The sequence below is a fragment of the Eublepharis macularius genome, chromosome 5 (genome assembly GCF_028583425.1).
Source record: "Eublepharis macularius isolate TG4126 chromosome 5, MPM_Emac_v1.0, whole genome shotgun sequence".
Classification (NCBI taxonomy): Eukaryota; Metazoa; Chordata; class Lepidosauria; order Squamata; family Eublepharidae; genus Eublepharis; species Eublepharis macularius.
The window spans coordinates 23,945,567-23,962,060 of record NC_072794.1 but is presented as its reverse complement, the minus strand read 5'-3'; the positions used below and the strand labels follow the sequence as shown (position 1 = coordinate 23,962,060).

Sequence of the window (16,494 nt, the reverse complement as noted above, 5' to 3'; positions counted from 1 at the left end):
GGGTGGGAGGAGGGGTGGGAGAAGGGCCCCTGAGGGTAAGGGGGCATTTTGCATGCAAAATGCCACCCCTGGCAAAGGAAGCCTGCCTCTTCATTTTTTCCCCATAGGAAATAATGAAGAAAGATCAGCAGCAGCATGCTAACAATATGCTGCTCCTTCGCTTTCTTATGGGAGGATGGGGGGCCTGCTTTGGGGGGCCATAACATGGCCCCCCAAAGTCCAATCGGTCTGAAACTTGGGTGGTTGTTAGAGAAGGGTTAGAGGAAGGTCCCCACCAATTTTGGGCTTATTTGGTGGGAAAATGCCTCCTCCAGGCGTCCTGGAAGACGGAGGCATTTTCCCATAGAAAAAAGCCGAAAGAATGCCGAAATAATGCCGAAAGAATCCCGAAAGTCGAAAGCCGAAAGAGATTCTTGTTTCGGCTTTCGGCTTTAACGATAGAGAATCTTCTTTCGGCTTTCTACTTTCGGCTATAGCCGAAAATTTTTGGCTTGCACACCCCTATTCTTTACTCTAACAGCCGATGGGAGTATGTGTATATATAAATGCTTTGTACAGTTGTATGTAGTTTGTGAAAATATATTTATTGCTACTTAGAATGTTTGCACTTTGCACTTTGTATGAAATTGATCTACAGCTTAATATATTTACTTGCTGAATTGTTGACTGCTGTTCCTGTTTTGAGAAGAGGGACCTTTGTATTTAGTATGTGTGCCAGTCCTTCCTGTTGCCTTTTTGTTGTTTTCTGTAGGGTCCCGATACTGGCCGTTTCAGGACCGATGCTGGCCATTTTTGGCCTGAAATGGGCCCCAAATGGCCAAAATTTGCCCCCTGCCCAGCGGTATGAGCCATTTTGGGCCCTAAATGGGCCCAAAATGGCCCAAACGGCACCAAAATGGCCCGGCTCGGGGCTGAAATGGCTGGAACAGGTTGCTGCCAGGGGGGGAACCCTCCCCCGCTGGGCACTGGCCCGATCCTGGCACTAAATGGGCCCAAAATGGCCAAAACAGGACATTTTAAACATACCCAAGTGACACCAGTCACGTGGGTATTTTAAAGAGGTGCCAGAACTCCATTCCAGGACGTTCTGGCTCAAAAAAAGCCCTGATTTTAATGGATGGTTGCACCCTTTCTTCAAATAGCTCCTTGTACTTGGATCAATTCTGATATGTACTGTCGCGGGGTCTGTTATTTTTCTTATTGTGTAACCCTGTGGCACGGATATATGGGAAGACATGAACAGCCACATATGTTGGAAACAACTGGCCAATATTTTTTGATATATGGGAAAGCATCAAGGCCCACATATGTTGGGAACAACTGGCCAATATTTTTTGATATATGGGAAAGCATCAAGGCCCACATATGTTGGGAACAACTGGCCAATATTTTTTGATATATGGGAAAGCATCAAGGCCCACATATGTTGGGAACAACTGGCCAATATTTTTTGAATTCTGTTGACAATTACTAAGAGCTTTAATTGAGTCAGCTGAGGACTCAAGGGGGGGAGTTATATTAAGGGATTTTATTTAGCTATGCACTTGGTTGATGTTTCTGTTCTAAAAGTTTGGTTCTCTCAAAAGGCATTCTGGGATTTAGTCTCGGAGTCCCAGCTGCCTCTAGATCCAGAGGACTTAGCTGTGTTAGTCTGTAGCAGCAAAATAGAAAAGAGTCCAGTAACACCTTTAAGACTAACCAACTTTACTGTAGCATAAGCTTTCGAGAATCACAGTTCTCTTCGTCAGATGCAACTGTGGTTCTCGAAAGCTTATGCTACAGTAAAGTTGGTTAGTCTTAAAGCTGCTACTGGACTCTTTTCTATCCAGCTGCCTCTAACCTTTTACCTACTTTCAAATGTCCCCTCTGTAGAAATTGCAACATAGGGTAAAAATAAGTGAGATAATGGAGTATTTTGAATTTACAACAGGATGCGGTTTCTAGCAGGCCTAGCTATTATTGCCTTTCTATGCCAGCGTCACTCACTGATCTCACAGATGTGCCCCTCTAGGTGCCCTAAAGGTAACAGAAGCACTGCAGAGCCATTAAATGTCACCCCTCTCGCTTTACAACCTGCTAACTTTTTAGAAATGATTGACTTAAGCATGTATGTCTTTTTAAACCATCTTGTAATGGGCTTTGTTCTGAAGTGGATATAAATCAGGGTGCCTGCCCTGTGAAGCATGCACTTTGATAAGGAAGATCTGCAGTGCATCAGTTTATTTGAGTTCTCTCTAACAAACTTTTCCATTGCCTTGCCAATGCTTTCATTGCCAATGCTTTTTGCCTTGATTGAGTGAGGTCCTGGTCTGGGGTAGGGTTGCCAGCCTCCAGGTAGTGATCTCCAGGCCACAGAGATCAGTTCCCCTGGAGAAAATGGCTGCCTTGGAAGGTGGTCTCTATGGTATTACAGCCAGCTGAAGTCCCTCCCCGCCCCTAACCTCACCCTCTCCAGGCTCCACCCCCAAATCTCTAGGAATTTCCCAACCAGGAGCTGGTAATCCTAGGCTGGGTCTCCCAAAATTGGGCTTCTGGGCGAAAATCCCCTCATAATCAACCTAATGTTGTAATAATAATAATGTTGTAATTGTCAATTTCATATTGATAGATCAACCTAACATTGGAATAAAAGGTGCCGCAGGTTCTCTGAATTCCCAGCTTTCACTTAAAAAAGGGACTCTCTAGCCTTTTCCATGAGGATATATGCCTTTTCCTTTATAGCCTTTAAAAATGGCAAAAGCCCTGACAGCCTAGGGGAGGGGGAGTGGCCACTTCCGGTGCCAGAGAAAGCAGCCCATTTTGGAAAGCACGTGGCCACTGCTGCTCTGGGCTCCGTCCCGACAACCGTCAGTTTGACCTGCTGGTGCCAGCCTCCCTCCCCTGGCTCTGGGTTAGCCCAGACAGGGCTTGCCAGTTTGGATGGGGATGGAGAACTTAGGTGTGGGTGGTGGAGTTGATCCTCTTTTAGACTTCCCCATGCAAAGATTTCTCCATGTGTTCATTTTCAATCATTTTTTTTAAAAAAAATTCAGCCCTTATATGGATCTGTCAATATAAGCATACACAAAAATTTTAAAAAGGTGCGTGTGCTATGGCATCACTGATAAGGCCACCGATGATGAGAGCACTCTCACTTGAAAATCCTGAGGATTTAAGGCACAGGCAGAACAAAATAAACCAATTATATAACTGTAAAAATGCAGGAGGAGGGCAGACATGTGGAAGAACCATACTCAAATCGATTCCAATCTTTGGAGGTCAACTGCTAAGAAAATTAGGAATAAATCAAGTGTGCGGAAAAGCCCAGGGTCTCCCCTTTTCAGAGTTATTGTGGTGGCTGGGGATTAAGCAGAAGGAAAGCAGAAGCTGAAGTATGGTGGTAATCAGGGCTTTTTTTCAGCTGGAACGTGGTGGAACAGAGTTCCGGCACCTCTTGAAAATGGTCACATGGCTGGTGGCCCCACCCCCTGAGCTCCAGACAGAGGGGGGGTTTAGATTGCCCTCTGCGCCGCTCGGCAGTGCAGAGGGCAATCTAAACTCCCCTCTGTCTGGAGATCAGGGGGCGGGGCCACCAGCCATGTGACCATTTTCTCCTAGGGCAATCCACTGAGTTCCACCACCTCTTTTCCCAGAAAAAAAGCCCTGGTGGTAATGGAACTGAAGTCAGTTTAGGGAGGCATTTGCCTTCCGCAGTTTCCATCTAAGCTCTTCCTCCTCCTTTTTGTCCCCCATTACATCCCCAGCAGTGCCACAAGCAGAAAACTAGTGGCAGCTCAAGCCTACATCATCGAATCAAATAAAAATAGTGCCAGAGGAGTATCTGCCCAGTTTTGATCAGGCATCTGATGAAGAGAACTTGATTCTCGAAAGCTTATGCTATAATAATTAAAATTGGTTAGTCTTAAAGGTGCTACTGGACTCTTTTTGATTTTAATAAAAATAGTGGTTTCAACAAGGGCTAACTATCACAACGTCTGAATCATCCACATGCAATAGCCAGGCATATAGTGCCCAGCACAGAACCCAACGTCCCACCTGCTGGCTCTTCTTACCTTAAACTTGATGTATTTCACAAGGTCAAAGTGTTTGGCAAACATTTGGATATATTCCTGAAGCTTGGTGTTGTGCAGGTAGTTTGGGAAATCCTCTGGGAAAGGGAAGTCTGAGAAACACGTCATTTCTTTGCAGGAGTTGGTGAACACCGAGCGGTAAATGCTGGCTCTGCCATCCACAGCAGAATCCTAGAGGAGAAGACAGAGTAGGGAATCCTTTGCAGAAAAAAGTGGAGATCCTGACATTGTTAACTTGAAATTTGGGTTCAGCTTTCTCCCAATGAAATAGGACAGTCTGTTCTAAGGTCTCCTTATAAGGTTGTGTTGACCCTCAGGAAACAGGCCACTGGTATCTCTGGGCCAAACTAGAAGTGACGAGTTACACTTGAATGGCAAGTGAACAGACTCACATGTATTCCTCCCTGTTCACTTGGGCTGCACTTGCACTCCACTTGCACTCCACGAGCGCAAGTGAACAGGGAGGAATGAGTCTGTTCACTTGCCATTCAAGTGTAACTCGTCACTTCTAGCTTGGCCCTCTGTTTCCCGGAAGTTGACCTGTTTGTAGAACTTCTAGTGTTTGTTGTTACCCTTCTCCTTTTGCTCCCTGGCTTTGGGTAACAGTTGCTAACAATCAACAGAAAATCACGCTCCATCAATCTGACTTTATGCCAGGTCCTTCACATATCACTCTCCTTTTCTATGCGCTGTTTATATCACATAACCTTAACTTCATCATACCAAAAGTAGAAACAATAGAACTGCTTCTGTAAAGCAGATGACTTGAGTCAGTGAGCCACTGCAACAGAAGGACGTAAACAGAGCAACGCCTTGAGCTGAGAGAAACTAGTTTGCCTCAAAGATTTTGATCGGCGAAGGCCCTGGAGACTATCCCTCTTCTCTCTTATGGGCTGATTCCGCACACATTGGATAATGCACTTTCAAGGCACTTTAGCAATTGTTTGAGGTGGATTTTTTTGTTCCGCACAAACAAAAATCCATTCCAAATGATTTATAAAGAGGATTGGAAGTGCATTATCCAACATGTGTGGAATCACTCATCTGTTAGAATAAGAGTAAGAACCGAAGTATTCCACAAGAGGATGCACAGAGGAAGGAAATACTGTGGAACGCCAGCAGAGAATTGGAACCTCGGGCAAGTAGCCATTTTGAGATAATTTAAGTAAGAATTGAACAGCAAATGCTAACATTTTATTTGTCCCACACTTCAGTCATAATTTTTAAATCTTCACCTTTGCCAGTTTGAGGCTAAAAGGTATGTTTCGATTGTGCTAGGCTTACTATTCCTCTGGTGTGGGCTAACCCACTCTCAGCTGCCATTCCCCACGGCATGAGAAAAATTTTAAAAAGATAGCTGCGCTGCTACGTCACTTAGGGTGATAACCAGGAAGTGACATGGTGGCGCACACAAAGTCATGCCCCCCCCCGCCCCGTCTCCAACCCCGAACCTCCCACCGGTTGCCTGGCACAGCTTGGCAGCCCTAGATTGTGCTTCACTGGAATGCAAATCAAATCCACGAGCTTTTATTGTCGTGCCATTTTTTATTTCTCGTGTTAATGTTGCCTGTTAAATTGATACATTTCTAATATTACTTTTGCATTCCTGTAGAGCATACATGGTGGAAAGGGGCAGAAAGCTGGGGTATAAATTTTGTAACTAAAATAATTATAAATTTTGCAAATAAATTAATGAAAAGGCACAAGTGAAACAAAGAAATTGGGGAGACCAGTAACAAAAACAGGCAGAATACAACAACTTGCAAGAGCAACCTTTTTTGAAAAGGCCACATTCATACACCCCCTACAGCGAATATTATAACATTCCTTTTGCTGCAAAAAGCCCTTACTGCCAATGAATGACTCAGCTAGTCATAGGCCAGTTTCAACCGGACCATTTGAAGGAAGGTGACTGAGCAGGCCGGGGCACAGCAATTTCAAATATTCCTGGATGACCCATCTGCCTTTGACCCTTTTCGATGTGGCTTCAGGCCAGGCTTTGGGATTGAGACATCATTGGCTGCTCTGGTGGATGATCTCTATTTGCAGATAGATAGAGGAAATGCCTCAGTGCTGACCTTATGGGACCTGATAACAGCATTCCCATGTTGCTGTGCTGTTTGGAGTATCAGGTGGGCATAAAATACTGACTTTGGTATTTTGTGTGTGATGAAACGGAGCAAGTGAGAAGCCGAGTCAGCACTTTGGAATCGTCCATAGCTTTGCAGTTGTGTGTCATCAAAATGAGAATGACACCCAAGCATCCATTAGTGGCTGCCTTGGGCCAGTACATGAATGCTTAGGGTTGCCAGCCTCCAGGTGGGGCCTGGAGATCTCTCTGACTTACAACTGATCTCCAGACAAGAGATCAGTTCCCCTGGAGAAAATGGCTGCTTTGGAGGACATTATGGCATTATGCCCTGCTGAGGTCCTTCCCCAGGCTCCATCCTCCAACTCCCCAGGAATTTCCCAACCTGGAGCTGGCAACCGTATGAATGCCACAGTCAAACACCTAAGAAGAACAAACTGAAAACAGAACTTAAATAAGAGAAAGGGATGACGCTAGTTGGTAAGGATGGTATTTTGGACTGCTCTATTGACTTTAGATGGGGCAGTAATGGACTCTGTTATGAGTTGTCCCCCATTGATCTGTCATCTCAAATAGTTATGGTTAAACCTCTCCTGTTTTGGCTTGCATTCGGATGAGCTAGATGTGCCCATCCGTGCCCATTTGCAAGATTACTTTCCTGCAATGGACACCATCCCCCATCCCCCATCTGCTATTGATTCCGAGTTTTAAATGGAAAAAGCACCACCTGAGATTTTTAAATTGAGATTTACCACTTTACCACTCGTGGTCTGTTCTACCTGGCAACATTTTGTGGTGGTTTCTCCATTGTTGTTACAATGCCATGCAGCAGTAACCTGGCATCCCCCATGCTGAGTTTTCCTGCATTTCCCCTGCCCTGGTCACTGCACTGACCACCCCTTCACCACCAGAGATCTGTTTGGAGGGTTTTTTAAAAAATCAGTCATTGCCATTTTGATATAACATATATCGTTGTTATATGACTAGGCCAAGGAAAATGGCACCAATGTGGGCAAGGCTAGGAAAATCCAGACTTTCTCAATCACATTGCAGCCCACTCAGATGTATATGGTCTTTTCCAAAACATTGCAGCAAAGCAAGCGTGAGAAACATCACAGGAAAGATGAGGGGATACCTGGGGAGGCTGTGGGGAAGCAAGAAAAAACTTGCTTCTCAATACCATCCACGCCAGGGCAAACATCCTGTGCGCAAGTGACCCGTGTGCCAATGCACAAACTTAGCTGAACTTGTGATCTGTTCTTGCAGTCACTGCATTATGACTAGATTCTGCTGACTGCATAGGCACAAAAAGCACCTCCTATACATTGTCGAAGGCTTTCACAGCCGGAGAACATTAAGTTGTAGATTTTCCGGGCTGTGTGGCCATGGTCTTGGCATTGTAGTTCAGGATTTTTTGCCAGCAGCTGTGACTGGCATCTTCAGAGGTGTAGCGCCGAAAGACAGAGATCTCTGGGTGTCAATGCGTGAAGAAGATGTTAGCAGGTAATTTATAGCAGGTGGGTTTGGGCTGAGTCATCCTCTCAGTGTCAATATAGTGCAGACATGGCCAACCTGAAAATTCAGCTGTGGCTGAACATAGCCTAACTCAAACAGGACAGAATATCTTATTCCAGGACACTAAAATACTGAACAACACATCCAACTACTTTGTCAGATTGCACAGGGAAGCCATTGAAATTCATAAGCATAAGCACAATTTCAACAGGAAATAAGAGAGTTTTAGAAAGAATAGGGCATGGTTTCCAGTCCTGAAAAACACAAGACTAACAAAATACTCTACATCTTACAATAGCCCTGCAGATAAGATTAGCATATCAACCACCAATCCATAGGCAAAAGAACCTCCTCAGGATATAGTGAAGCTTCCCCCCATTAGCATTCTACACCCTGGGAAACTCATACAGGATGATTCAGCCCAAACCCACCTGCTATAAATTACCTGCTAACATCTTCTTCACACATTGACACTGAGAGATCTCTGTCTTTCGGTGCTACATCTCTGAAGATGCCAGTCACAGCTGCTGGCAAAACATCAGGAACTACAATGCCAAGACCACGGCCATACAGCCCGGAAAATCTACAACAACTAGCACCTCCTATGTCGATCATGTTCAGGATTCATCCAGCTGCACAGGCTCAATGAGATGAACTGCAAAGAATTTCAGTCCAAATTGTTGAGGTGATCCCATGAGGAGTTCGCCTGGTGTGTAGAGATGGGCAAGAACAGGAAAAAAAACCTGAACACGATGTTCATTGTTCGTTGCCATCCACAAACAGGGAATCACGAACAACCACAAACATGACCCTATTCACGAACATGTTCGTGGTTGGCTGTTCGTGGGAGGGAGGGGGGAGACTTGGAAGAGAAAAAAGTTCCCTGTGCCGTTTGCAAATGGCATGGGGAACCTCCTTCCCTTCAAAGTCTCCCTCCTTCCAGCCGGCTGAAGGGAGGGGAAGAGAATTTGTCAGGAAACTCTTGACAAGTGGCTGAGTCAGGGGTGAAGTGTCCCTCTCCCTGCTGCTGCTGTGCAGCATTTCACTCCGGCAGGCTGCACTCAGCTGCTGTCAGGGTTTTCCCTGACAAGCGGCTGAGTCGGGGGTGAAGTGCCCCTGGGCTTAGATTGAGGTTTCCAGGGCAACAGGAGTCCAGACAGAGTTCAGAAAGTCCGTGCCTACTGTTGCCAACGAAACTGATTGAAAGGTAACAGAGTGTCTGGCTTGACGAACGGCTGATGAACACCACAAAGAGGGCTTGGAATGAACACGTTTGTCAGAACGGGGCCTCACGAACAGCTTTCTCGCGAACAGCTGACCGGGCTGTTTGTGCCTTTTTTTTGTTTGTATTGCTGTTCGTGCCCACCTCTACTGGTGTGTAAGCACGAGAGTTTGAACAAGGGACGTTTGCCTGTCAATTTGGCTCACGTCAAAGATAGCAGCATGCCTATTCCCAACATGAGTTGAGAAGGGATCTCAAAGATTCTCTACTTCGTTCTAGCGATGACTATTCCCTGTGCATGTCTTCAGGGGACAATCAGAGCCCACTTGTGCTAATGCGAGTGCTGCATTTATTGTCCAAGTGCGCAACTCCTGACATACAGCTGCTGGCTACTTGCTCACAATTCCATAAGAGGATCTCTCCACTTTCACCTGCTGTCCAGGTGTTTAAATTGTACTGGGCAAAAAAAAAAAGGAGAGAGAGTTCAAATTCAAAAATATTTGAGAAACCCTACACTGACACGGTGAAACCAATGGGCTTATTAGAGCAGAGTAACTCTGAATGGGATTGTACTGTAAGGTGTGAAAATGACCACCAAATTTCGAAGCTTTCTAAAGATTAAGGCAGCTTCTTGCCCGCTCATGCAACATTTAGCGTTATCTGATCCATTTGCGCTTGGATTCATATTCTGCAAATTGCTAAGAAGGTTGTGTAACCATCAGAGAACAGAAGACAGGAGGCTATTCATAGGTGATGAAAAGAGAAAACAGAAAAAAAACCTTTGTTTAGCAGCTGTGCTTTTTTAACTAGGAAAAAAATATATGGTTTTCATGGCCTCTCCAGGAATTGTTACGACAAGCATCTAGGAGTGCCCACTTTTCTTTTTAACCTTTACTTTAGCTTGTGAATTTAAAATTTCCATAAACTGTGTGTGCAGGGTGCCAGCTGCAAGCCACAAACTGCTGCTACTATCCTAAGGCTAGACTTCCTCACAAGACTGCTTTTGCTACTAAATACTAGTCAGACTACTAGTGCTACATTTTTTAGATTGTATGCATAGTATCAGTATCAAAACACAACCTACATTACCATTAGTTAGTATTGTTTATATACTACTATATATACAAAAACTATATCAAGTTTTTGTATATATATAATTTTAGTTGCTGAATTTTATTGTAGAATCTGCTATGCGATTGTATTTTATGACTGTTGTACCCCACCCTGAGCCCACTTGTGTGGAGGGTGGGTTAAACTAAACTAAACTAAACTAAACTAAACTAAACTAAACTAAACTAAACTAAACTAAACTAAACTAAACTAAACTAAACTAAACTAAACTAAACTAAACTAAACTACTAGCAAGTAGTTGTATTTCTTTCCTGTCCTCTGAAACAGATTAATACATGAAGAATTCCACAGCTCTGGGGCTACAACAGAGAAGGCCCCGATTGTTGTAGATGATAATCCTACATGAATCTAGAGAAGGGCCTCATTAGCTGAGCTTAAAATTAAAGACTGGATAGCTTTAATAGAGCAATAGAACAATACCCATGTCTCTGCCCCCAGTCTCCTGCAGATTGCAAGGCTTGGCTGGCAACTATAAATTACACCAGCTGAATAGAGTGGGGATGTGTGTTCAATTCATGAGGGAAAACAGGATACAGATCAGTAATTATGATACAGCCACACTCACTGTGAACTGCCAGAGTCCCCCAATGTCATCACTTCTCTCAAAGCAGATGGGCTCCAGTCCTTCTTCCAGGCAGGCTTTGATGGACGCCAGGCCACTCACCCCAGCTCCAATAATGGCAACTCTTTGCACCATGGTGACCTCCTAATGCAGGGGGAATTGCACAAACATGTCTCAGTTGGCATGCCTTTGGGCCTGTACACAGACCAGTTTGCAGGAGCCAGACCCAGTTCAGAGCCATAGCACATGTTGACTCTTATCATTCATACATAAATACAGACCACACGTGATGCAGCATACATGAAAAATGCCTTTCTCGCTCATAGCTCTTGTCTTGTTTCTAAAGTCTGCAGGGGCTCAAGTGCAGGAAACAGCCTGCACGAAGGCTGCAATCCTAAAACCGCTTTACGGGGGGGGGGGAAGCCCCATTGAATATAATGGGAGTTGCTTCTGAACAGATCTGCTTAGGATTGCTCCCTATATTTACACAGCCTCTTAGTTTTGCCCTGCAAGGGGTTTTAAAGAAGGTGCAAGAATCTGGGCGGGTGCAGCCTCCCAATAGGGAAACGCCCAGAAAAGAGCATGCCAAGAATTCCAGTTAGCCCTGCTCCATTCAGGGCCCAAAGCTAGTATGGAACCCTGTTGCCAAAGGCCTTTGACAACAAAGGCATTGATAGGAACAGAATAGCTGCGTTGTGGTTGCCAGCTGGCGGGAGAGGAAAAAATGCCCTGTCCTTTTAATAGACATAATGGGATGGTCAGCTACCAGGTGCTTTTCTTTACCTCCATGCCATGAAAAGCTGCAACTGCCTATTTCCGTATAAGTCTTTAATATAATAAGTCCTCTAATTCATAGGGCCAGGGCTTTTTTTTCTGGGAAAAGAGGTGGTGGAACTCAGTGGGTTGCCCTCGGAGAAAATGGTCACATGGCTGGTGGCCCCGCCCCCTGATCTCCAGGCAGAGGGGAGATGAGATTGACCTCTGCGCCGCTGAGCGGTGCGGAGGGCAATCTAAACTCCCCTCTGCCTGGAGATCAGGGGGCGGGGCCACCAGCCATCTGACCATTTTCAAGAGGTTCCGGAACTCCGTTCCCCCACATTCCCCCTGAAAAAAAGCCCTGCATAGGGCCAAGCTAGGCATGCAGATTTTAAAAGAGTTCCCTGCAGCTGCACAGCAGCTTTGGGGAATAGCTGTTAAAAATAAAAGAGATCCTAAATGGCCTCAGAATGCCTCAGCGTGGAGGGGAGGGTCTCCTTCCTCCCCCCTCAAGCCATTTCCCTCTGTCAAAACAGCATGGGAGAGAGTTTTTCCCCTGGTTTTCCTCCTCCAGATGGAGTAATAAAAACGGAGGGGGGTGGGAATTGGGACATGGGGAAATGACTTGAGGGGAAAGGGAGGAACCCCTCCTTCCCCCATAGCGTCCATTTGGGCTCTCTCTTATTTTTTAACAGCCATTTACTTTTTAACTGCTGTTTGGCTGCAGAAACCTGAATTCTGTTTGGCTGCAGAAACCTGAACTCTTTAAAAACCTGCACGTCTAGCTTGGCCCTTTGGATCCTTGCATTCGATCACCACACTGGTCACGTCTCTTGCATTAGCTCCCCACCACCGCCAGAGCCTCCCGATACCCTCTTACTTCTTCTTGTCCGGTGCTCCACTTCTCCTGGGGGCCGGGTCTGTCAGCTCTCTGGCAGCGAATGGGATCAATACGAGAGGAAATCTCTGGCAAGCTTTATCCCTGTTATTAGAGGACAGCCTTGGAAATATAGGAGGAGCCTCCCTTCCAGCAGGCCTCCTCCTTCAGTATTTGCCATCCCTGGAGGGGATTTTCATAACCTGTTGTTTGGCAGCATCCCATTCCGGCTAGTTCCCTCTTCTCGACGTGAGCCTCCCTTCCTCAGATTTATTAACCCTGGAGCTGAACTAAATGTTCCCATCTTGCAGTTCACATTTGGAATGTGAATTTTTTAACCTCAAAATTCCTTTAAAAGACGTTTGCATGGCTTAACTGTTTTGAGTTTAGCAGGTGGGAGACCTCACAAGCCGCTCAAATCCTATTACTGCTGCATGTTACCCTGTCAAATTCTATTATGGTAGAAAAGATTGTATCATAGCAGTCAAATATTTAAATATTACAGCAGGGGAAGGGTCAAACCGTGTCAAATATGGCATGCCAGTATGTTTGCAAACTGTCTTCTTGGTATCAGTGAGTTGTAGGGTGTCAGCTCTGAACTGGGAAATTCCAGGGGATTTGAGGGTTGAGCCAGGGGAGGGTGGGGTTTATGGTTGGCAGGTCCCTTCACCCTTTGGGCAGGGGGCAGGAGACCTGGCACTTACCTTTTGTGATGTGTTCACACACGTGCAAAGCACTCCTGGGTTGTGCAAAGACATCACTTCTTGGAAGTGACATCATCGTACAGGACATGGGGTCGTCCCTGGGAGCACTCCCACGCTCCACAGTGGGTGGATTTTGGCCCATTCGGGGCCTAAATTGACCCACTATGAAGTGCAGGAACTCTCCTGGGCCCTTCTGGCAGCACTCCCATGCTCCGCAGCGGGCCAAATCAGGCCCTGGAGGCCAAAATCTGCCCACTGTGGAGCGTGGAACAGCCTTGGAGTGCTCCCATGCTCCAGCCCAATTTGTCCTGCTGTGGAGCACAAGAGCACTGCCAGGAGGGCCCTCAAGAACTCCTGCACTTCATAGCAGGCCAATATAGGCACCAAATGGGCCCGATTGGGCTCCTAATGGGCTGAAATTGGCACACTGTGGTGTGCAGTGGTGCACCGCATTGCCCTGGAGCACGCCCTGGAAGGCACATTTCCCCTGCCTTCCCGCCCCCCCCTCCCACTGGAGGTAAGCAGTGACAAGGGGCAGAGGGTGGGAGCAGCAATCCCCTGCTCCCAGTGGGGGACTGGTAACCCGGCAGGGTTTGAGGAGGGATCTTGGGTATATAGCAATTGAATCCACCCTTCAAAGCTGCTGTTTCATCCAGGGGAACTGATCTCTGTAGTACCAGAACTCCAGGCCCCACATAGATGTTAACAACCTAAACTGCAGCTTATGCATCCTTTATAAGAACCAGGAAAAGACTGTAATAAGACCTGCTCTAGGCTTTTTAAAAAACCTTTCATCTTACTACATAATTCTGTACGCGGGTTTCCAATGACTCACTGGGATTCCACAGCGCAGGTGCGGTAGAGCGCCCCTAGAGGGGATAAGTGGTGAGTCCTCGGGCTGGCAGGTGCAGGAGCACATCAGCCTGCCAGCTGCCCTGCTCTCTGCCCACGCTCCCCGCGCCTCCGGGTGCTGGTGCAGGAGTGCATCAGCCTGCCTGTTCCCCCGCCCCCCACCACACCCCCTGCCTCCAGCTGCCCAGTTCAGCCCAAACGGGGTTGGCAGGCAGGGGCGCCAAGAGCCATGGCCGCCGGTGGCCTCATGAGCAATGGCGCATCCTAAGCGGCCCGCTGGCCCAGACTCAGAGGAGGCCGGCTGGCGTCTGACCAGGGATGCTAGCCTGCAGGGCTGCCCCCATCACCACCACACCGCTAGCCTGGTGGTGGCTCGGCTTGGCCATGAGCCTCCTGCAGAAGGCAGCAGCCCTCAAGCCTGGCATGGCGGTGGCAGGTACGGCAGCAGCGCCCATAGGGCTGGGGCCGGTGAGGTCAAGGGCAGCTGTGCCTGTTGTGCCACCTATGCTGGCCTCACAGCAGCCACCTCCGCTGCACCTGGGGCTGTGCCTGGAGCTGCACCGCTGTCGCCCGCCATCGCCATGCCTCTGTGCTGCACCAGGGCCTTCGCACCCTCCTACTGGCAGAGGAGCCGGCAGAGGAGCCAGGGAGAAGGAGGAAGCGCAGTCGGGCCAGCCACGCAGGAGTGCTCCTCCTCAGTGCCCCCGGGCGCTCCTCTGCCCTTAACCTTGGTGCAGCAGCAGCGGTGGCAAGGAGTGGTGGGGCCAGGGTGGCAGGATGGCTGTGCCCACAGCACTGCCCCCAACAACCTTGCAGCAGCCATCTAGGGGTCCGCTACCCTAGCCTGCTGCCGCCTCACCTCTGCCACTGTACCCGGGCCTCTGCACCCTCCCACTGGACGTGGTGGGCCCTACTGAGCCCTGAAGCACAGCAGCTGGCAGAGGAGCCAGGGAGAAGGAGGAATTGCTGCCAGGCCAGCCACATAGGAGAGCTCCTCCACAGTGCCCCTGGGTGCTCCTGGCTGGCAGGAGGGCCAGCGGTGCAGGTGAGCAAAGGCAGTTGGGGCCACTTGTGTTTGATTCTGGACAGGTGGACTTCTCCTGCAGGGTGGCTGGGCCAGACTGCGGTGGCTGCTCTGCCATCTCTGCTGGCAGGTGCAGGAGCCCGTCAGCCTGCCTGCTCCTCCCCCCAATACACTCCCCTCACCTCCCATAGGGTTGCCAGCTCCAGGTTGGAAAATACCTGGAGATTTGGGGAGTGAACCCTGGAGAGTGCAGGGTTTGAGGAGGGAAGGGACCTCAGCATGGTATAATGCCATAGAGTCCACCCTCCAAAACAGCCCTTTTCTCCAGGTGAACAGATCTCTGTGGCTTGGAGATCAGTTGTAATTCCAGGAGATCTCCAGCCACCACCTGGAGGCTAACAAACAAAGAAAATCAAGACCACCTAACGACAAACCACTTCAACACAATCTTATATAAACATTCATATAATTAATACAGTATAAACCAATTGCCGGTATTTATCCAATTCATACTATGTAATTATTCAATGACCATGGTCAGAACAGGGCTAGACTTGGCAGCTGCCAGGTACAGGAGCGCGCCAGGCTTCCTGCCCCTCCATTGGGGCGCTGGGGAGTGGGCAATGCCATGTCCAGCCGCCTTGCCCTCCCCTCCCCACCAGATCAGGGCAGCAGAGGCAGCAATGCCTGGCCAGCTTGCCCTGCCCTTTCTAGATCCTGTTGTATTCCTCACAACGGGCTTTGTTACTAGTTTTATCATATTTTTCTTTGCACTGCTTAGTTGATCATTCCATTTCCAGCTCTCTGTTTCTACGACACAACAAAACTTGGTAATATGCTGGGTGGCAGGGAGTAGCTCAGGATATTTTTCCTTACTCAGCAGTAACTCTCATTACAGAAAAGGTTGGTGACCCCTGGGCTAGCAGTCCAATCATCCAAAGTCCTGTGAAGGCAGTCATTCAGTGTAGAAATGAATCCATTTTGCAGGCTGCACAGGAGCAAATTGGAAAGGCCCGAGGGGAATAATCCTGATCCGTCCTTCCCTAGGAGACAAACACGGATATCAATATTTGATGAATGTCCAGCAAACATGCAAGGATTAAAATCAAATCTGGAGAACATTTGACATAAACGTTTGCAGAAGAGAATTTTTGCAATACATAATGAACCCTCACTCACAATTTAAGACAAAATTTGACCATAATATCATTTCAGTCTTAAAATGTGCATACTTTGTGCATAGCTTTTAAATGTCTAGCACTGGAGCTCAGGTGAAAAACGGAAAACGCCCATAGATAAACTTACTGGGTGCCCATCAATGGAGGGGCAAATTCCTGGTGATTCCTGCCTTTGCCTGCTTATCACCGCTGATCAGAAGGATGAGGCAGGCTCAGAAGTGCCCGCACGGGAGGAGGCAGGTGGCAAAATGGGTGCATGCATACCTATGGCCCCCATCAATGACACTGGCTGATTCCGCACACGTTGGATAATGCACTTTCAATGTACTTTATCAATCGTTTGAGGTGGATTTTTTGTTCTGCACATGAAAAAATCCGTTCCAAATGATCTATAAAGAGGATTGGAAGTGCATTATCCAACGTGTGCGGAATCACTCATTGTTTCCAGTTCAACTTTGGAAGTGACGATGTCAGACAATGCTAGGGCTGATTCTTTTAAAAAGTTTAAAAAGTT

At 47.5% G+C, this 16,494-nt stretch overlaps 1 protein-coding gene across 1 annotated transcript in view; it reads right to left on the bottom strand.

Moving 5' to 3' along the window:
* LOC129331092 (flavin-containing monooxygenase 3-like) overlaps positions 1–12,332 on the bottom strand; it is a 45,960-nt gene extending 33,628 nt beyond the window's left edge. The window contains exons 1-3 of the mRNA XM_054981434.1: positions 12,226–12,332; positions 10,593–10,733; positions 4,053–4,241 (exon numbers count right to left, since the gene is read on the bottom strand). Of these exons, the coding sequence (XP_054837409.1) occupies positions 4,053–4,241; positions 10,593–10,724 (321 nt within the window). The 5' untranslated portion in view covers positions 10,725–10,733; positions 12,226–12,332. The remainder of the gene's footprint in view (positions 1–4,052; positions 4,242–10,592; positions 10,734–12,225) is intronic.
* Between the last annotated feature and the right edge of the window lie 4,162 nt (positions 12,333–16,494).